Raw genomic sequence first — 22417 nt, 5'->3', positions numbered from 1 at the left:
ATAAATTTTTGACATCGTACAGAGTGTACTATTCTTGTGTTGCGGTACATGAATATAATTATATCGTTATTAAATTCTTTAGATACGCGATTCCATATTATATTCCCTTTTAATCAAATTCTAAAAGTATGCTTGTTGACTCCGGTATCACGTTAGTTAAAGACTTCGATGCTTAAAATGTTTAGGGAGACATGGAATACTGGTGTGTATTTTTTCTTTAAAGTACCGAGACCAGCCATATACTGTATGTTTATGTTCCAAAATTAATATCGTTTATGGCCTTCACACACGTTACAGTATGCTCCTATTCTTTTTATGCTCAGCTACTAAGATTTCCCTTCAGTGGTAAAATTCCATATAAATATTCAATACTAAAACGGACACAGTAAAGACATTTAAATCTTTCTACGACTGACCAACGGACCACGAGTGCCCCTGTCGGTCAACCAATCAACCGCGGTATTTTGTGTCAACGCGCGTGAGGCCGTAGCCAATTACCTCACATTATTCAGAATTATAAAGGTACACCAGTTGTAATTCTTATGTCAATATCCATATCTGGTTTTGTGTGGTTGCAAAGTTAGTCTTTGAGGAAGCAGAAAGTTATTTCGAAAATAGAATCCAAACTACTTGATATGTCCTGCATTTTTCACTGTTTTTTTTATTTGCATAGCTACAGATCCAGCCATTCAAAATGCGCGGAGTACGCTGCGTAAAAACGCGGTAGATGTGGTGCATCACACCGCATTATTCTGCATTTTAATTGAATTATGATAAATAGGGAAGCACCTTGTAAAACCACCAGGTAGAGCTAACAAACCTTAACGTCTCATGTACAGCATTTGAGCTCTCGCCAGAAAACGTCCGGTTTCGAATCTCGGTCACTGCAGAGGGACAATCTTTATCCAATTAAGAATATAAGCTGTATACTCTTTAGACTTTTAATAATTTTAAACTGTGTATTACAGCATGCTAATCATTAAACATTAAAAAGTCGGTATGTTTTATAAGTCTTTAACTTGGTAACTTAGGGGGTTCTGGTTTTAACATGTTTGTTCTAAGATTATTAAGCTTACATTGAGTACTTCATAAAAAGTTATAATGTTTTATCCTTTTCTAAAAATACATAGTAAAAACACCACTTGCTGTTATTGTAAAAAGATAAATGTTGCAGTGATTTAACATCATTTTATATTTATATGAATATGAAATCATGTAACTAAGCAGCTAACAGGTGGAAATTTCTGAAACATTTTGACATCTGTTTCTTTTTTAAAAACTTGTCCTTGTAGTGGTACTCGACAAAGCACTGCACCCAATGGTTCAAAGCGCAATCAGAGTATTACTTTTGTTTTTTTTCTTTTATACTGAATACATAAAAATAGTCCACTATTACAGGTTGTTGGTGGCTGTGGCGTGAATTTGTGTTTCTAAATATCACAACATAAGTGATTTATTAATAACAACGAATAATTTCAAACTACTACTGTACCGCCACTACTGTCATTATTACTGATAATAAATATTATTGACACTATATTGAATTTGTTGATATTTTTAAATATCACAAAAAGTTCAAAGTTCACATCCTTGGGAAACAATCATGTTCTCACGAAATCTAAGGTTTGATATTTTTTTTATTTTGAAACCATGATCTTGACAAACTCGTTCAGAGTTACATTACAAACTTCTTCACGAAATTCTTTAAGTTAAACAAATAAAGGAACAAGGGTTATTTTAATAATTGGCATTCCGAGATTCTGACTGATTTAATTCCCCTCATTTAGCTGAAACAGATAAAGAAATCATCCAGTGGTTAAAGTAAGGGAACAAGTAATAGGTTTATTCCATGCTGATAAGAGAAGAGATAAAACACAACGTTTTGGCTGTGAAGCCTTCTTCAGATATTAGCTCGTCAGTATAGTACAAGTTTATCTGTACCATTTGTTGGGACAGACAACCTACTGCACTATAGCTTTGGTAAGAAGATCAAGATCTTTGGTATGGCCAAAATCAAGCTATAGAGGAAACATGTTGTGTATCGCCTCTTTTTACACTTGTAAAAAAGGACCAGTGTTCCAATGTTAAAGTGACACGGCTCGCAAAACCCGTAATGTTGGCCATATGTGTCACAGTGACCTTTTAAAATCTCAAGCTGTTAACTCTACTTCACACCTGCATGTCAAGATCATAGTTTCAAAATAAAAAAAAACATCAAACCTTTGATTGGATTAGAACGTCATGATTGTTTTGCAAGGATCTGAACATGACAATTTGTTACAGTGGAACAAGTTATAGGTTTATTCCATGCTGAAAAGAGAAGACAGAAAACAATGTTTCATCTGTGAAACACAGGTGAAACATTGTGTTTTCTCTCTTCTCTTTTCAGCATGGAACAAACCTATTACTGAATTTGTTAGTTACCAAGAAAGAGTTAAATGTTTTATTTATTTCTGGCTGGAGGGATAGGAACATGTCAAAATGGTTGATCGAGTTAACAGTCTGGGTGTGGTGAGTTTCGACTGTTTTCTGCCAGTCTTGAGCGAAATAAACCTGTCTTTCATTGGAAGGTTCGCCTATTCTACTCATACATGAGAAAATTCTGTAGGGGGGAAGGAAAAGTGCCCGTGGTCATTTTTTTCACTGACAAAGTTGTACTGTCAGAATGCTTAAAAGCTACTTGTAAGAGTAAGGTGACTTTCTGCTATCTAAACCATTTTTTAAAGCTTTTAAAGTAATGCGATGTTTGAGTTCGTCAGGAACACGTCATTGTATCCTATTTTTTATTTAATTTTTTGTATTGCTTCTTTTTACACTTGTAAACTGGTACAGTTGTTCCTGCCTAACTCAATTATTCGTTGTTATTAATAAATCACTTAGCTTCGAACATGTTGTGATATTTAGAAATATAAAAAATGTCAATATAGTGTCCCTAATATTTGCTATTTTAGTTTTTCAAATAAATGTTTATTTGTTAAAGGAAAACTCATGGAGATAGCTGGGTTCAAAGCCCCGACTTCCAGTACGCAAGGCACACGGCTAAGCCATTACACCACATATATAATCATGGGGGAATGAGTTAAACTGATGCAGACATTTAGAAAGAAAGTGTACTACTGTGATAACTTGATATATAATTATATCCTTATTCATTTCTTACCACCCTTCCATTGTCAACCCCTTCATCCAATTCAAGGTCACGGGGGAGCCAGAGATTTTGACAAGCCAGTCCATCACAGGGCACATACAGATACAGACACACACACTCACACCAGGGTCAACATTCCCAGCAGCCAACACGGGGAGAACATACAAACGTGACACAGATAGCACCCCTGGTCTGGAATTGAGCCCAGAGTCCCAGTACTTTAGACAGGCCACAGTGAACAAACCCAAAGTGCAAATTATCAATGACATTGCAGTTAACACTCCTGCTCCTGTGAACAGTGCAACAGGATCAATAATGCTAGCCACTGTGCCATAGCGCCACAAATGCTGGAAAGACCACATTAGTAAAATGATTGCTTCACAGGGAAGTAGGAACAGCAGGCAGTTCAGCAGGGACACTTAAGCAGTTAGGTATCTGTATTGTACACAACAAATTTGACATTCTGAGAAAATATTACCTTGTGAATTCCAGTACATTCAGCAGTTCGTATTTTTCTTCTTGTCCACTCTTGAAGAGAAATTAAAAACAACATTTATAAAAACATATTTTCTTTTATATTTTACCCTTAAATTCTCTTATTCCTTTCTAATATTTAAACAAACTTAACTGCTTCATGATTTACCTGAACATGCCTACAGGAAGTACACGCCTACTCCCCTTGCCTTTTTTTCCACAATTTATTTTGCAAACCTAAATAGAAATGCATGTATTTGTGGTTTCTTGTCACTGATCTATAGAAATTACCCTACAATGTCCAAGTGAAATGAAAGTTCTGGAAATTATTTGTTTGTAAATTATTATTTGTTTTTGAAAGTAAACAGAATTGTCATGATTCTTTCAAGTATTCACACCTTTTGTTATGACACTCCAAATTGAGTCTAGATGCTTTAGGAGAGAAACAAGTTAGAATATTAGTTGATGAAAACACCAGGTTTTAGTAATAGAACCTGCAACTAGTTGTGTTGTCAGAAATAGTGAAAGCTAATATGAGAATGTAAGTGATAAATTATGCAAAAGGAATGCTTGGAAAACAGAGGTTTCACTAAACAGTTGTCTTCAATTTTTACTGAGAAAGTACTAAAGGTCAATGAGAAAAAAAGAAAAAGGGCAAAAACTATATGAGGAAGAAGTAGAGGTAAGAAAATTGCTGAAAGTGTGCAAATAGTCAAGTAAAACAAGCAAAACAATATAACAAATATGTAAATTAATTTGGTGCAGAAAGGAAAAAAATTAAGAAAGTGCAGCAAAAAGCAAATGGATCAGGATCAGCACAAGGATCAGGCTTTGGCTTCCAGAGACGGAGAAACAAACAAAACAAAGTGTAGGAAGAAATCCTAGAAGTTCTCAATGAAGAATATTAGAAAATTGAGTATGAGAAAATAGACTACTTTGGACACAGAGGGAGAACTATTCTGGGATTGATTGGTAGTGAGATTAGTTTAAATAACTGTAAAAAAAGAGATTGTTAGAAAAATCACTAAAATCTTTGGAGACAGGGCAATCACTGAGAAAAACAGTGAAATTCTAGAGCAGATATCCTTCTATATGTTGTTGAAGGGTTTGGGCATTTTAATCAAGCTAACAGGGCTAGGCCTAGCACTGTTTATAATCTATTCTTTGGGTTACAACAGTGATGAGTAGGCATATAAGGAAAGTGCAACACTTAGGTGCAGAACAAAATTATATTAATAGAAACAGAGTGGGTAGCCTTTGTTTGACATGGATGTCAAGAACAACAGGAGACAGCAGGAGATAGACTGGCCAGTGCACAAATTGCCAAATACAGTACCATTACTGGTGTTAACTTCTAAATAGACACTTGTAAAAAGCTTCCAATACACGTCTGATGAAGAAGTATGATGTGCAAGGTAACCAGTCAAGCACTGTCAGAACATGCTTTAAAATACATGAAATCACAGATTAAAATGCATGTTTCAGACATAAAATTATTTTTCTGTTTTTAAAGAAAAAATGTGAATAGCTAATTTGTTGGTCTGAAGAACATACTGTATTATCTTGAAAGAATAAAGTAAGTGGCCTTAGCTTGAAGCTTCTCTGGGAGAAATAAAATATTAAAATGTTGGTAAATTAACAAATAAAAATATATATATTTGTTCTCTTTTTGTTTTATATACAGTTTTATGCAAAAGTCTGGGCACCCCTGGCCAAATTACGTTTTGTTGATTTTCTAAGTGAAAAGAAGTTAACCTCTGCAGCTAACAAACTTAAATTTGACATATTTCAGCAAAATGTATTTGCTGAATTTAACAGATTGAAAAAAATAAAACAGTAAATGTGGCATGTGCAAAGGTTTGGGCAGCCTATCAGTCAGTACTTAGTAACACCCCCTTTGGCAGAACTCACAGCCTCAAACATTTCTTGTAGCCAGCTAACAGTCTTTCTATTCTTGCTTTAGGGATTTTTTCCCATCCTCTTTGCAGAATGCTTCTAGTTCAGAAATATTATACCCACAGATTTTCAATAATATTCAAGCCTGGGGACTGTGAAGGCCATTCCAAAACCTTAATCTTTCATTTCTTGAAGTAGTTCATGGTTAATTTTGAGGTATGTTTTGGATCATTGTCTTCTTGTAATATCTAACATCTTTCCAGCTTCAGTTTCTGCACTGGCTGTGGGACATTAGCTTCCAGGATTTGTTGATACTTAGTAGAATGCATTATTCCCTCTACCCACACAATATTTCCTGTGCCACTGGCACATAACCCCAAAGCATAATAGATCCACCCTACACTCTTAACAGTTGGCAAGGTGTTCTTTCCTTCAAATTCTTCTCCCTTTTTTCTCCCAACGTACCTTTGGTGATTGTAGCCAAAGAGTTCAATTTTTACTTCATCAGACCACAGCACTTATCCAAGTGTTGTGTTGCATACTTGAGACGTTGACTTTTGTGATGAGATTGCAGGTAAGGTTTCCTTCTGATGACTCTTCCATGCAGATCTTGTTTGAGTAAGCAAAGCAGCACAGTGGATCAGTGCACCACTATTTCTGTGCCAGCTACACCTTCCTGCAGTCCTTTGCAGTGATATGGGGGTTTTACTTTGCATTTTTGACCAGTCTACGAGAAGTTCTATCTGAGATATTTCTTGGTTTTCCAGATCTTGTCTTGATTTCAACAGTTCCCTTAAACTTCCACTTCTTAATTACATTTTGAACAGTAGAAAAAGAAAGCAGGAAGTATTTAGATATCTTTTCATAGCCTTCCAGTGCTTTTTAAGAGTCAATTATCTTTATTTTCTGATCCTCAGTCAGCTGCTTAGAGGAACCCATGGTTGTTGAGTGTAAACACAACACCCTGAGAGGTTTGAAGAGTCAGAGAATGTATAAAGCTCTGGAATTGTCATCACCTGACTTAAATTAAGGCCTAACGAGTCAATTACGTTCTGAGACCTTACAAAAAAATCACACGAGTGGATCAACTGGACGGGTGCCTAAACATTTGCACATGCCACATTTACTGTTTTATTTTTTTCAATCTGTTAAATTTAGGAAATAAATAGTAACTGTGCATTCATATTTGCAGAAACATGTCAAGTTTAAGGTTGTTTACTGCAGAGGTTGTGTTAACTTTTTTTCACTTAGAAAATCAACAAAACATGCAATTTGGCCAAAGGTGCCCAAACTTTTTCATACAACTGTACCTCCTTGTGATTCATCAGTTGTTTGAGTGTATGTTTTCATTATTTTAGGTATAGTGAAAAATACAGAAATCAACCTTCATGCTGTAAAAAAATATTTGAAAAGTATTTTAAAGGAACAGATACACTTAACAGAATTTCTAGAGGTTATGTAGTTAATGTACTATAAATGTTAAATGAAAATGTTTTTGATGGCTATTGTGTGCAATGGAATGGAATCACTCAGAGCTGAGAAACACAAAAGAAGGAACTACTGAATACATAAATGGTATCTTCTCCATTTTGAATAATGACTTCAATCTTATTATAAAATAAATGAATATTAATCAGTGCAAAAATGCTTCTGCAGGTTTAGAAAAAATGGTCCCTTGTTAACAGTAATTTATCTGCATTACACTTCCAAGGCACACAGGCTGATAAGATAAGATCACTTTATTAGCCATATACAATTACTTTCATTAGGAATTTGTATTTTTCGCATACCCCAGGTTGCTCTCCATGAGACACACAGGCAGGGAAAGAGATGCTTGGGGTCAGAGCGTAGGGTCAGCCATTTATATGGCACCCCTGGAGCAGCTGGGGTTAAGGACCTTGCTCAGTGCCCCAGTGACATAGGATTCCTCTGCCAGCCATGGGATTTGAACCAGCAACCTTCCAGCCACAGGCACAAATCCTTAGCCACAGTGCCACCACTCCATCCAGCCACTCAACTCAACAAAGGGCAATATCATTTTTATGTTGAAGTCAAATTATAGGTTGCTATTTTATCTTGATGATAAATAATGTTGTCAGGAACATCATTCAGAAGAGTTTGTAGATGGCTGTTTTTTTTCAACAAAATACAGTTACAAGTTTACAAAAAATAAAAATATACTAAACCAAGGATATTAAATACAAAATATCCTTACTATGGTTTCCCATTTTCTGAAATTACAAAATGATGCATACATATAGATTTAATTTGCTATTCAAAACCAAAATGTTCAAACTGAAGACTGCTAAAGATAAGATAAATTAAAATAAAAGTCAGTGAATATTTCTTGACTTCACTACAAAAATGAAACACAACGCCCCACATCACTTAAACACAAAGGCGAGTCATAATGGCGATCTTAATTACAGTATTCAACCTGATTTTTTAAAAAATGTGTGTAAAAATCTGTTTTAGGAAAACATCGGTCCAACAATAATGATGTTATTTCTGGTATGTCCTGTACTTACAATTTCTATTATCACGGAGTCTGGGGTCCTTGCAGAAAACACAAAACCAAGAGTTTTTGCTGCCCGTACTAAGGCACCTTCATCTGTAATAACAAAAGAACCACAGCAATCAGAATAAAAAAAGATAGGCTGCAATCCAGTTTAAATGGTCAATTGCTACAGTGAAGCAAAATGGGAACATAATTAAAAAACAGGAAATGTAAAACATACAAATGTGTTGTCTGACACATTGGGCACTGCTATTTTATGATGATTACAACAGATGGCATTGAAAACCTTTTTTTGCAGTTTAGTTTAACACAGGGTAGGCCAATAAGCTCACAGAATGTGGTATTTAAAATATTCAGTGATTATTCAATCCTTTTCTTAATCTCAAAATATATGCCAAACTGAGGCTATTTGAGAGACACAGATAGTGAAAGCAGGACTGCTATGTTTGATGTAAATGTCAGTGAACCCATCAAACTGAAGAGAAAGCTGTGCTGGTCATAATATTGTAGTTGTTTATAAAAATCATGTTCTCAAGTTACCATTTTTGAATGAAATTTTTAGCATCTTTCCTACCCGTTCTACTGTTGAGAGTTCGCTTTGTATTATTTGTAAATCTGAAAGCTTATCCACATGATACAATTCGATAGGTAACTAAATTATGAAGGTATCCAATGAGGCCAAGATAAGGAAACCACCTGAAAAGCTCTATTTTGGTGGCAAGGTTGTTGTGTTGTTTTTATGTAGGATAGTACAGTAAATTAGTGCTGGGAAAAATATTAACATATTTTAAACAAACATGTTTATAGATGTGGAAAAATAAATATATATATTTGTTTGTTTGTTTGTTTTTTTCAGACATTAAGAAGGACATAATCATTGAGCACTCATTACAACATTCTGGACATATTTTCCAGATATACAGATGCAGCCATTCAAAATGGGTGAGGTATTTCGCGGCATACCGCGACACGCCCACCGGGGTATCACGCGGTATCACGTGTGTCACGTGACTAACTATCCGGCGTCGCCTTGTAAAACCGCCAGGGGGAGCTTAACCTCTCATGTACAGCATTCGAGCCTTTAATTTTGAACTGTGTATTACAGCATGTTAATCATCAGTCATTCAAATGTTGGTATATTTTATGAAAGCAAGATTGCTCAGTTGGACAAAAGTACACAACCTACCTTTATCAGAAATATTTATGCATCAAAGCCTTTACTGAAGATATTACTAATAGTATTAATAATGGATGACTTTGGACAAGCTGTATACTCAAAGTATAATTTCTTTAGCACATTTGTACAAGCACTTGGAATCTGTCCAAGCCATACTTTGTCAGGCATTTTGTTTTACTTCAACAGGCATAAAAACTTCCTTGCTTTTAACAGGGCGTTTCATAATTTCTAACTACGAAAATGATTTAAAATGCGACACCTATCATGAAAAGAAAAAAATACACACCAGTATTCCATTTCTCCCTAAACATTGTAAGCTTTGAAGTCTTTAACTAACGTGATACCGGAGTCAACAAGCATACTTTTAGAATTTGATTAAAAGGGAATATAATATGGAATCGCGTATCTCAAGAATTTAATAACGGTATGATTATATCCGTGTACTGCGGCAGGGCTGTGTAGGGCTGTTTCGCCTGCCTGCTTATGCGAGCTGTCTTGTAGCCTACTGGTCTAGGTGCGTGACTACCAACTGGCAGGTTGTGTGTTCGAATCCAGCTGGTGCTGGACCTTTCAGTTTTATTTATTTATTTTTTAATCGCGTAACATAAACATATTACCGTATGCAAACTGTACTGTATACAATATGTATATGTATATTTAATGTCTTAACTGTGCCCGTTTAAGTATTGAATATTCATATCTAATTTTACCACTGAAGGGAAATCTTAACATAAACATACAGTATATGGCTGGTCTCGGTACTTTAAAGAAAAAAATACACACCAGTATTCCATTTCTCCCTAAACATTCTAAGCTTCGAATGAAACCACTAAATAAAGACATAAATATAGAAATCTTAAGATTTGTTTTATTTAATGTTGGTAGCAGGATGAACTGTCAGAGTGTATATTTTGTCGCAAAGTTGCTACAAGATGTAAACAGTGAAAAAGGTATTTAGAAATGAGTTATTTCAAGATGAAAAAGAAAACATACACGAAACATGGTTTCATTATGACCAGAATCGGTCTTGAGATATTTTTAACTTGATTTACAGTATTTGAGAGGTATGTCTTAACACCGATACTACAGTGCTTAAGTACTGCTCACGTATATGTTTCTAGGTTTATATTATGCATTTCATACGGTCAAATTACTTTTGAGCAACTAATAAGAAGCGCGAAACGGTATGCGTTTTAGTTTCGTTTTGTGCTGGAACCCGTGGATTGATTAGAGATATCAAGTACATACAAGTCATTTTTTAAATGTTGTAGTTCGTCTTGAAAAAATGTTACGAGTACATCATCTATCAACAATTACACAGGTTCTGTTTCCATATTGCGGATTTTGGTTAGGTACAGTATTATCAAATCCAGTGGCGCTGTGTGTTACTTTACTGAGTCCCAATCTGTGATTGAAACCTGTAAAACCGGTTTAATTCGTCACAGCCAGCACTCTTCAGGTGTGAGGGTCTTCTGCTCAGAATGAAACGCTAAAATGTTTGTGTATATTCTAATGGTAGTGGGGGCAGGGTGTGTGGGAACAGGTTTGTTCTTCACACCTGAAACATTTTCTCTGAAAGGATTTTCTTCGCAGTTTAACCGATCTTGTTACAGCATGTTACAGTTTACTATTATTAACCATATTAATTTTAAGTGCTTAATCTTGTAAAAATATATTTTCATTGTTCAAATATACATTAATATACATTAAGTCTGACTATCATATAATAAGTTAAATACAAAACTAAAGAAAAAATAGGGTTAAATATAATTCAAAATATTTTGCTAACAATGTTAACTGTTTATGAATAATAAAATGTATTAACTAAGGAGTAGGATGGCACATTTGTTAGTATGTTTTTTGTTTTGTTTCTTTTTCATAAATACAACAGTAGTACCTGATGTCTCAGTGGCTTTCAAAATTAAATTATGCATGCAAACCTGTGAACTAGAAAGATAACTAAGATTTTAATACTAATTAAATGACAGCGGGCACTTTCCACCCCCTCTACATTCTCAGAGTAGAACAGACTAACCTTCTAATGAAAGACGGTCCACCCCCCACGGACAGGAAAAGTGCCCACAGGCACTTAAACTTAATATGGTCAGTAACAGTAAACAGTAACATGGTAAGAAGGAGCACGTACAAACGTTTTCGAAATAACCACATGTAAGACTCTGATGCTTAAAATGTTTAGGGAGAAAGTGGAATACTGGTGTGTATTTTTTCTTTAAACTACCAATACCAGCCATATACAGTCTGTAACGTAGGGATTTCTATATGTCTTTATTTAGTGTTTACATTAGTGACAAAGGCTAAACTTTTAGCTTCAGTAACGTGTACATATCTCCCCTTTTTATAAAACGACTTGGTTGAAAACTGTTCCAGAGCCACTGTTGTTTCATCAGTGAAAAGTACATCATGAAATGCCTCTCCCTGTTCAATCCACTGGAAAAAAGAAAAGGAGCATAAAGCTTCTGATGGTCCTAAACGATATTCATTTAGGAGCAGCATCAGAGGTATGTTTTTAACTGCACTGCATTGGAGAGAATACCATAGTGTGTTTTTTTTTTACTCCCTGGCGGAAACTGGCTTCCAGAAGAATCAGTATGGCTCAGAGATTAAATAAAACTTCACAGACATTAACGAAGAGCATAACGCGTGTACTGTATACACTGCAAGTACAACCCAACTCTCTGCAGGAGTGCTGGCTGTGACGAATTGAACCGGTTTCACGGGTATTTTCAAAGTAGGAGGCGAGATTTCCAGCGAAAGACACCCCCCCCTCAAAAACCCAGTAAATACAGTACTTACTAGTTAAAGGCTAGGCTCCCGACTACGGCGAAAGGAACCCTTCTTTCATTAGAAGACAATGAACATATTTTAGCCCTGAATGAATTAATAGCAAACATGGTTTACATAAAAGACATATTTCCAAGAAAGTTTAGCCTTTGTCACTAATGAAACCACTAAATAAAGACATAAATATAAAAATCTTAAGATTTTTAAAATACATGACTTTGCTTAAATTTATTTGAAAATAAAAACAATTACAACCGCCAGGGGAGAGAGAGAACAGGGGAGGGATGTTGGTTTTGCATAAGGGGCGGGGCTATGGAAATTTGGTATGTTTGGGAATGTGTAGTTACATGTTCTGGCTGTTTGTGAATTATCGTTGTTGAGTATGGAGTGTTGAGGTATTGATTTTGTGTAATGCTTTATGTTGAAAATTGAGGTGGATTTTGTTTATGATAAACAGGATAAACTGGGATGGGAGGAAGGTTTGGTTTTGCATAAGGGGCGGGATTATGATAATTGGAGGACTTTGCGAGTGTAAAATGGTTTGATTATTTGATTTTGTATTGTGGTTGTTATCTATGTTTTTGGTTGGTATTATGTTTATATGGTTGTTTTTGTTGGTTGGTTGTTATTATGGTTATTAATAATACGATCTATAGTTGAAATCTGAGCCTAAATAAAAAGAAAAAGCAAGTGATTAGGTTTATGAGCAATCTAATTACTTATTCGTTTAAAAAGCTATATAAAATAAAGTTTATTATTAATTTGCTGGACAGAGCGGTGAACATTATTATGCATAAGACAAAGATAACGATCCTGATCAGTTTAGAAATCTGTGTACGCTGTAAGGTTTTTACTTCTTAAACTTTTAAAATACACGTTTTGAATAGAAAGAAATCCTCTTCCTGGTATAGCAAACCAGCACGTCTTTTTTCTCCAATCAGAGGGGTGTCAGATGGTGTCAGCCAATCACCATTCTGCATTGGGTAGCAACGGGTGACTGTTCTCAGGCGGAAGATGTAAACAGCTTAATGTTCGTGTTAAATAATTTTTTTAAATTAAAATTCATTCTATACAGCAATCGGATATTTGGGTACCGTTTCATAAAACTTTCATGCTTAAAATGTTTAGGGAGAAATGGAAGACTGGTGTGTATTTTTTCTTTAAACTACCAAGACCAGCCATACACAGTACAGTTTACATACATACAGTAATGTTTATGTTCCTAAATTAATATCGTTTATGACCTTCAGATGCGTTATGCTCCTCTTCTTTTTATGCTCAGCTACTAAAATTTCCCTTTAGTGGTAAAATCCATATAAATATTCAAAACTAAGCGGATTAAAATGTGCACAGTAAAGACATTAAATGATTAAATCTTTGCACTACCAACCAATGCACCACGAGTGCCCCTGTCGGTCATTTTGGCCAGCCAATCACTTGCCCTGCGGTACCCTCCGGTGCCCCGCGGTGGCTTGTGGGTAGGTAACCGTACCGCGGGTTTTTACCGCGCATTTTGAATGGCTGCATCTGTACTACTCAACTTTGCTTGAGTGACTTGTGGAAATTCTCCCTGTAGAACTGAGTTAGCTCCTTCATGTTTAAAAAACCAGGCAGTACACCTGTGGTGAAGCTGTGGTAGTGGCAGGTCTTTATACTAAACAGGGCCCATGAAGAATGTCTGACAGCTAACCTTTGTGATGCTATGTTCAAAGATATGTGGCATGAGCAGGGACATATTGATTACCCCAGATGGTGTGTGATATTTATACAGGATGAGGCTGGACAGGGAATTACGGTTAAAATGGGGCATGCGCCCCAACACACAGGGCTGTGGACACACCTCCAGAAAGACTTTACTGAGCCACTGCCACCAAGTGGAGGGAATGAATTTGTGATAATTTGTGATAATTGATCTAGTTACTAGGCGGGTCAGAAGCATTCCTGTGTAAAGCATGTATAGCTGCAGCAAAGTTCCTCGGCACAGAAGTTTTCCCACAGTGGAGGACTGCTTACATGATTGATGCAGGTAAGGGTACACACTTTACAGGGAAAACTATTAAATTGGCATTGGGATTGTTGGGGGTACAGCAAAGGCTCCACATCCCATACTACCCCCAGAGTTCAGGCATGGTAGAGAACCAAAAGCTAAAAATACAACTTAGCAAGGCACTGCAAGAGACGGGCAAAGGATGGCTGGTGCTGCCTGCCATTCTATGGTGCATTAGGGCAAAGCCAAACCAAATGATAGGACTGATACTATTTGAAGTGATGATAGAATGAGTAATGCAGTTATCACATGACATACCACCAGTAGTGGCAGAGGAGAGGAACATATTGTTCCAGGAAAAACTTTTAGCTAGACAGTTTAACAAGAGGAGACAGGGAGCAAGTGAGGGAGAGACACGAGTGAAGTGCAGTAGTGGCTATGGAATCTAGAGGAAAGACACAACAAGAGGCATCCTTAATGTCTGCCAAGCCATCCCTGGAACCCCGTTATACACCGGCATACTCTGAAATAGACTCAAAGTACCTTCTATTGAGGAGAGTGGCTTTATCCTGAGGCAAGATCCAAGACACCATTGGTTGAGGGGCGCACTGGGAATGGGGGAATGTTGGGGTGGAAAGTGTGAGGCTTTGTACATGTGTATTTTCATTCTTTTTAACTAAGTTTTTTGAGAAGCACTGTCTGTGACAGGCAATCCTAAGATGGAAGCAATCACCATAGCAACCAGTAAACTGGAGGGCATGGGTTCCGATAGGTGCACTGACAATCAAAATAATGAAAAAATCAACAACGGTAAGATACAAGACAGTTACTTTTACTGGTAACATCTAATAACGGATGTAAGAAAAAAAATGTGTACCACTCTGAAAATACTATAACTCCCATGGACTAAAAATAAAGACCTCCATTGTGGCATCAGCTGACTCCTTTTTTTTGCGTTTTGAGAGGAATACAAAGAAATTTTCCCAACAGTATTTAGCATTTTCAGCTATACTAATATTCAGTTTGCCATTTTTATTGTTTTTTTCCAAATACTACAGAACTGATGTGAAATGTGAATGTGATGTGAAACTGATGTATCTTTTCATAGATAGCTTCTAAAAGTTCAGTTTTATATAACTTATATCTAGAGTTTAGGGTTTGCTACCTTTATGTTATACCCTTCCCTTACTTACAATAAATGTCACCAGCCAGGTCTTTTGGCATCTTCTTGAGTTTTGTCCTTTACTATTTTGAAGACAATGCCCCACTTTTGGTATCATCATAGAATTAGTTTACCAACTATACTAGAATCTAAAATATTAACACAGGCTAGACAGTGCTCACACCAGAGATCCCTGTGGTATTTTACTAACCTAACCATTTTTATTGAGCATTGAACTCTTATGTTTACATGTTTATAGCAGAACAATATTAAAAATGTGACATTGCCAGCATTTTGTTTTATGAATGTACTGACCCTCAATTATGGGAACATATTTTTAAAAGTGCAAAAAGGTGCAATTTGAAATTTGATGTCTGAATCTAAGTGTATAGAGCACACAATATTATGTTTACTGTGGCATGTTCTTCTACTTTCAAAGACTTCAAGCCAGGCAATATCAGATATTTTTAATCAAGCTTTTGTATATATTTTGGGGATCATTATTTTAATTTGATCTTAGTTTTTTGCACTGCCTGACTGTTGCTGCTCTTCTGTTACCAAATGTCTGTGGTGATTCTGTGGATTTGGATTTGAATAATTTTTCCACAGTGCTGTCATCACAAAGCTCTGGGTAGACTATATCCTGAAGTCTCTACCCATTTCCCAGAGCATGTGCACTCTAGGACTGGATGCCTAAATTTGCATGATCTCTTACAGTTTAATGTTTGTGGCAGACTATATGTCTGTGGCAGGCCAGTGATAGTGACATATTAATTATCACATAAATTCTGACTAATTCTAAACCTCCTCAAAAGTTAGGTGTTATCAGTTTCTCTTCTGGGTATCTTAGCTACCTGCTAAGATACCTGCTAGAAAAGGACTCTAATTTAGAGTCTTAACAATCCATCAGTTTGGTATGGCAACTTGGACAGTTATACCAAAGGAAAACGGGAAAGAATTTTTCAGCCCCTCCTTTCGGGAAAATGCTTTAAATTGATCTTTTCAAGAACTGCTCATTTCAAACATAGCTTCTTTCCCACCGCCATGTGAGTTTTGAACTCTCTCCCTTCAGCTACTTAGCCTCTCTTGAGCAACTCTTTTACAATTCTTATAAAGTTTTCCAAATATGATTGCGCATGTGATTGTGTTCTCATTTCAACTTGTTTTTTTTTTAATATTGTATAGGTAGTACGTCTGCAAGTATGTCTTGCAAATTCCACCAACTATTGTTGTGTGGCAATAAAGAATTCTAATTCTAATTCCAATTATAATTCTGACTGCTGTAAAAGAAGAAGCTGGAGGGAGACCTCAAAGAACTTGAGTGCCACATACAGACGACAAACAAAGGCCAATATGAGGCTCTTAACCACTACACAAGTCACAGGCCCAGAGGTAGAAAGCTGGAAGTTGGTAGATGGTTGCACTGCCAGGGAGGAAGTGCTGACCCAAGGAAAGCGAGAAGAAAGCGAACAGCCTGGAGGCTAAGCTCATGCAGCATCTATTAGCAGCAGAGGAAGCACACAAGCAGACTGAGGCTGAGAAGGAAAAACAAGGAGTGCTGAAGACTCCATAGTGCCCACAGGGGGTACAACCAGAGGAGCTAAGGACTGAGACATGACTGCTGCTACAGATACTGTACAAGATCTGATGGCCGAGTCTTCTATGCCATTTACAGAGGACTGACCATGGACCTAAAGATCTATGATTTTTCTGAAACTAAACTGTGAGTTTGGAAGTTTTGAGAAGACTCTCAGTCTATGAATTTGAGGAAATTCCATGTTTTTTAATTCATGTGTTATTCTGGACTTCATTATCAATATTCATTTTATTGAGTTTATCATTTTGCATTTATTAGACCCACCTACTCTACTAACTGCTTTAAGTGTAAAACGCATTTGTAATGGTAAAACCACACAACAAATTATACCGGAAGAATGGATGAATAGATAAGAAACTTCAGTTATCACTGGTTGTTTGATTTAACTAAAGTTATCATGTACTCACAGAATTTACTGTTAACATTTCTAATTGTTACAATAATACAGTCCAACAACAGAATATTAAAAAAAATCATGTGTCATGTTGTGCTGAGGCAGCAAATGTACTGCAAATCAACTCAAAGCGCTTTACAGGTAATGAGGACTGACCTCCAACAGCGCCAGTGTTCAGCACTCATCTGGATGATGCAACGGCACCCATAGTGCGCCATTACTCTTACCACACATCAGCTATTAGTGGGGAGGAGAACAGAGTGATGAAGCCAATTCATAGATGGGGAGGTCATGATTGGTAAAGGGCAATGGGAAATTTGGCTAGGAAAGTGGGGTAACACTCCTACTCTTTTTGATAAATGCCCTGGGATTTTTAATGACCACAGAGAGTGAGGACAACTGTTTTATGTCTCATCCGAAAGAAGGCACCCTTTTACAGTAAAGTGTCCCCCATCACTATAATGGGGTATTACACAGACCACAGCGTTAGCACATCTTATTGGCCCCACTAACACTATTTCCAGCAGCAATCTTAGCTTTCCCAGGAGGTGTCCCATCCAGGTAATTACCAGACTCACACCTGCTTAGCTTCAGTGGGGTTGCCAGTGGTGAGCGGCAGAGTGATACAATTGCTGGCAAACCACTCAGTTGTTGGCAAACCTCAGTACAAGGCTGTGGCTAATTCATATAACTGTAGATCTCCATCAATCTTTGAAAGAATTGCAAAAACTGATGACAGAGGCCAGGGGTGGAAGAAAGAGTAGAGCTGTCAGGGAGTTTATGATTCATGATTTCCTAGTTTACAGTTAATTGCATCTGAGATATAGGAGGATCTGGCAGAAACTAGAGCTGCCCTCTAGACTTGCAAGTGCTCATTATAAGCCTGTGTGTCAATCATTAGGCTGGGTTTTTTGCTTAAGTGCCCCAGATTCCAACCAGTTAGTTCCTAAGAGCAGGTATGTTCAGGTATGTACTGTACCAAGGAGAGGAGTGCTTGAAAGAAGTTGAGCAAGTTTTAAGGGGGGCTAGTTTATCCAAAATACTAATCAAAGCAATATTAAATTCACAAGAAGGTAGTCTCGTAAAAGGGGAGAACTAAGTATAGTTTTTGAGAAAACAGAGGGGTTCACAGATTACAGATTTTTAAAACAGATTGTGCATTTACATCTCACTGAAAAAAGAGAGACACTGACATTAAATAACACAGCTTTGTGATCAGACATTTGTAGGTCAATGTCATGGATATTACAAATTTCAGAGGCATTTAGGCCAGAAGCACAAACAAGCTCAAGGTTGTGACCACAGATGTGGGTGGGAAAATTCACTAATTCTGTAAGATCAAAGCAGTCCAAGGTAAAAAATCAGAAGCAAACTTACAGTCCAAAGAGCCAACATGAATTTTAAAATCACCAGACATTATTAATACTGGGTAGGTCATAAGATTTACTGTAGTGTTGCAAGTAGGTAGGATAGTTAAGATAAAATGACAGGGCAGGACTTAGGAGGATGATAAACAAGTAAGATCAACAAAGGAGTGGGGCCACAGAGCAAAGTATTTAAAGGAGGTGGCAGAATAAACACAGAGCTACTTGATAATTATATCCTGCCTGTAAACTACAGGTAAAACTACACCCATGACCAACAGAGAGTAGTTTCCCTACATAACCTGAAGGAACAGTTTGATTCAATTAAATAAACTCATTTGGTTGTTTCCAGATCTCAGTTATGAACAGAATGTCAGCACATCTGTAAATATTTAAATTATTAAATATGATTTAATAATATGATTTAATGATTTAGTGTTTCAGTTTTCTGATTTAACCCTGGTAAGCTGGTGTTTATGAGTGCAAATTTAATGTCACGTCGATGTCACGTCAAAACAGAAAATAATTCCTTAGACGGTAGAGCATTACAGGTACGGCTAACAACAGACTGATGCTTATTCCACGATGAATAAATGTAGTTCATGTGTTTACACCAATCTGACTAGATGGTAGGAATAAAGCCAGATGCCACAGACTACATACACTGCCCCCTCTCCCCCCAAACACCTGTGTGCAGGTACTCTGGATGTACAATACATCCCAGATCCCTGAGCAAATGCAGGACCAGAGTAAAGCTATAGATACACGAGGCAAATAGCAGGAGCTCTGAGAAGGAGTGCTTCTCCAAGTACTTTACAAAAACAGCCATGGTAAAAGTGCGAGTGTTACTTCCAAGTTGTTGAGCAGGTTACTAGGCAGTTTCCATAGCACAGATGCAGAGGAGAGAATCCAACGCATCAAATAAAAACAAAACATCAATAAAAAGAGATAAGTACATATTAAAAAAAGATTTTAAGAGATTAAAAACACAGCTGAATATACCAGTAGAGAAGCGGAAGCCAAAATGCGCATATTTTCAGACCTAATCCTGTATTTTTGTGGTGAAAGCTAAACACTGTCTTCCAACAAAGAATCTCATCCTAACCATTAAGCTTGGTGGTTGGAATATCATAATTTGACCTGGATGGCTTGTTGTTATAGACAAAACCATGAACCGAGGAGGAGAATGTCAGGTCATGCATTCAGCTGAAGCTGAGCTGAATGGAGGTCACACAATAAACATACAAAATTCTAAACATACAAGTAGATCTACATTGTGTGATGCAACCAGGGGTTGGAGATAGGTTATGGTGGTATTTTCATCAACTAATGAATACGAATAACTACACAAGGTATCTCTTGTTTTGAAATAACCACTGTTTTTACATTGTACAGCACCCCTGGTGCAGCTGGGGTTAAGGGCTTCGCTCAGGAGCCCAACAGAGTAGGATTCCTCTGCTGGCTGCAGGATTTCAACCGGCAACCTTACAGCCACAGGTGCAGATCCTTAGCCACAGTGTCACCACTCTGTTACTCTACAATAACTTAATTACTAGATATATTATGCTACTATATCCAGTAACGTAAACAAGCTGTGCGCCTAAACCAGGAAATCAAACGAGATGCTGCTATCCAGTATTAATAAAAAGTAAACAGTCTGTGTCTCAAAACCAGGAAGTGAAACATGAATCCAAAATCCAGTATCCAAATTTATAAGACAACTCACAATCAAAATAAAAAAAGACTCCTTATAATGCAAGGTTTTTTTCCTTTCCTACCATTTTACTCCAAACATCCTCAATGCTTTTACCAAGTTGGCTTCTTTATTACAGACCTATCAGGACTCGACTTATATAGCTTGGCAGATGAGAAAGTGTTTCACATCATCTTAATGAGAGATGGTGGGCATTTTGAACCTCTGGTTATTCATCTTGTTAGGAAATAGGTTCACAACGAATATCTGTAGCATATACAGTGGTGTGAAAAAGTGTTTGTCCCCTTCCTGATTTCTTATTTATTTGCATGTTTGTCACACTAAAATGTTTCAGATCATCAAACAAATTGAAATATTAGACAAAGATAACACAAGTAAACACAAAATGCAGTTTTTAAATGAAGGTTTTTATTATTATTTAGAAATGGCTTTATAACCTTTTCCAGACTGATAAATCTCAATTACACTGTTTCTCATTTGTTCCTGAATTTCTTTGGATCGCAGCATGATGTCTAGCTTTTGAGGATCTTTTGGTCTACTTCACTTTGTCAGGCAGGTCCTATTTAAGTGATTTCTTAATTGAGAACAGGTGTGGCAGTAATCAGGCCTGGATGTGTCTAGAGAAATTGAACCCAGCTTTCCAAAGATATGATAAACCACAGTTGATTTATGTTTTAACAGGGGGGGGGGGGGCAATCACTTTTTCACACAGGGCCATGTAGGTATGGATTGTTTTTTCCCTTAATAATAAAAACCTTCATTTAAAAATTGCATTTTGTGTTTACTTGTGTTATCTTTGTCTAATATTTCAATTTGTCTGATGATCTGAAACATTTCAGTGTGACAAACATGCAAAAAAATAAGAAATCAGGAAGGGGGCAAACACTTTTTCACACCACTGTAATTAGGAAAATATCATCCTTCTATAACTCTGCCTCTGGTGATCTCACAAATGTCATTGCTTAGAAGATATTTTACATTTTGGATTGGTCATGTCTACACTCAGCTGAAGGAGTTATGGAAGGACCTGATCAATCTGTTCAAACTCTCTAATGTCTCCAACTGTAAGCAATACTATAAGGAAGAATGAGTCAAAATTACTATAAGCTGACATGAGGAACAGATAAGGTTGACTGTATTTTTTTATTTTAAGGTGATTTTAAAATTTTTTGGATATTTTAAACTGAGGATACTGTTGCTTGTGACTCTAGATTCTCATGCTTGCTTTGGTAAAGTGACAACATTTCAAGCTTCACAGTCCTTTGATATATAATCAGGGCTTGAATTTCGGTGCTGGATTGTGAGTATGCCACACAATATTAGTTATTCTTGAAAATCCAGCATTTATAATACGATAATTTTCTGCACACATTTATTGGCAAGCTATCTCCCAAGTATAATTAGCCTAAATCAATCCACATGAATTCTCTGCCATACTGTATTGAATATTCCCAGCATGTTGTATGGCTCTCCTGCATGATTCATTGATGTTACACTATTTGTGTGGTTGCATTGCACGTCTTGCATTCGTTATAGATGGACGAATAGGGATAGAAAACGGGTTGATTTTGATTCGTAATCAGTTAACATTTATTGAACGTGAAAATGTCAAAAGCTAGTTAGTAAACCAGATAAAAAATGGAGCACTGGCTGAAAAGACAGTCTGCTTCTGAAGAAGGTGATTCCCACAGAAAAAAAAAGCCCCTGACACTGAAAAATGTATGACGATGATGAGCAGATTCACAAAAGAAATACTGAGGAGAAATCCCGCAAAGATAAATTTCAGGCAAGCTGACTGAAAATATACCCATGGCTCGAAATTAAAGACAGATAAATGAGCTGCTTATGTTGGAAACGTGTTCAGTTGTGTGAGGTATACTAGCTGATGATAAAAAAAAATCATCGACATTAATTAGACACATAAATATAGTTGCTCATAATGCAGCGCTCAAAATAAAGCATGAGGCAGAATCAGATAACAATGCTATGGCTAGAGCAATTGAAGCTGAACAATTGAATGGTGAGGAAGGGCTACTTAAAGTGGCATACTTTGTTGCCAAAAACAAGTTAGCCAATTCAAATTTCGTTTAACTCGTGAGATTCATGAAAGAAATTGAATGTCTTTCTTTGAAGCATCCTAAGATTGATGGATCAAACCACGGAAGGTCTGTCAGAAATGCATCA

The 22417-nt window shown here is 36.7% G+C and overlaps 1 protein-coding gene across 6 annotated transcripts in view; it reads right to left on the bottom strand.

Moving 5' to 3' along the window:
* atp8a1 (ATPase phospholipid transporting 8A1) overlaps positions 1-22417 on the bottom strand; it is a 347507-nt gene that overhangs the window by 101117 nt on the left and 223973 nt on the right. For all 6 annotated transcript variants that reach the window (XM_088627575.1, XM_088627593.1, XM_088627583.1 and 3 more), the window contains 2 exons: positions 8047-8129; positions 3627-3676 (listed from right to left, as the gene is read on the bottom strand). In XM_088627575.1, coding sequence (XP_088483701.1) covers positions 3627-3676; positions 8047-8129 — 133 coding nt within the window. The remainder of the gene's footprint in view (positions 1-3626; positions 3677-8046; positions 8130-22417) is intronic.

The sequence above is a fragment of the Lepisosteus platostomus genome, chromosome 1, assembly GCF_059453375.1.
Source record: "Lepisosteus platostomus isolate fLepPlt1 chromosome 1, fLepPlt1.hap1, whole genome shotgun sequence".
Lineage (NCBI taxonomy): Eukaryota > Metazoa > Chordata > Actinopteri > Semionotiformes > Lepisosteidae > Lepisosteus > Lepisosteus platostomus.
This window is presented reverse-complemented; position numbering and strand designations above follow the sequence as displayed.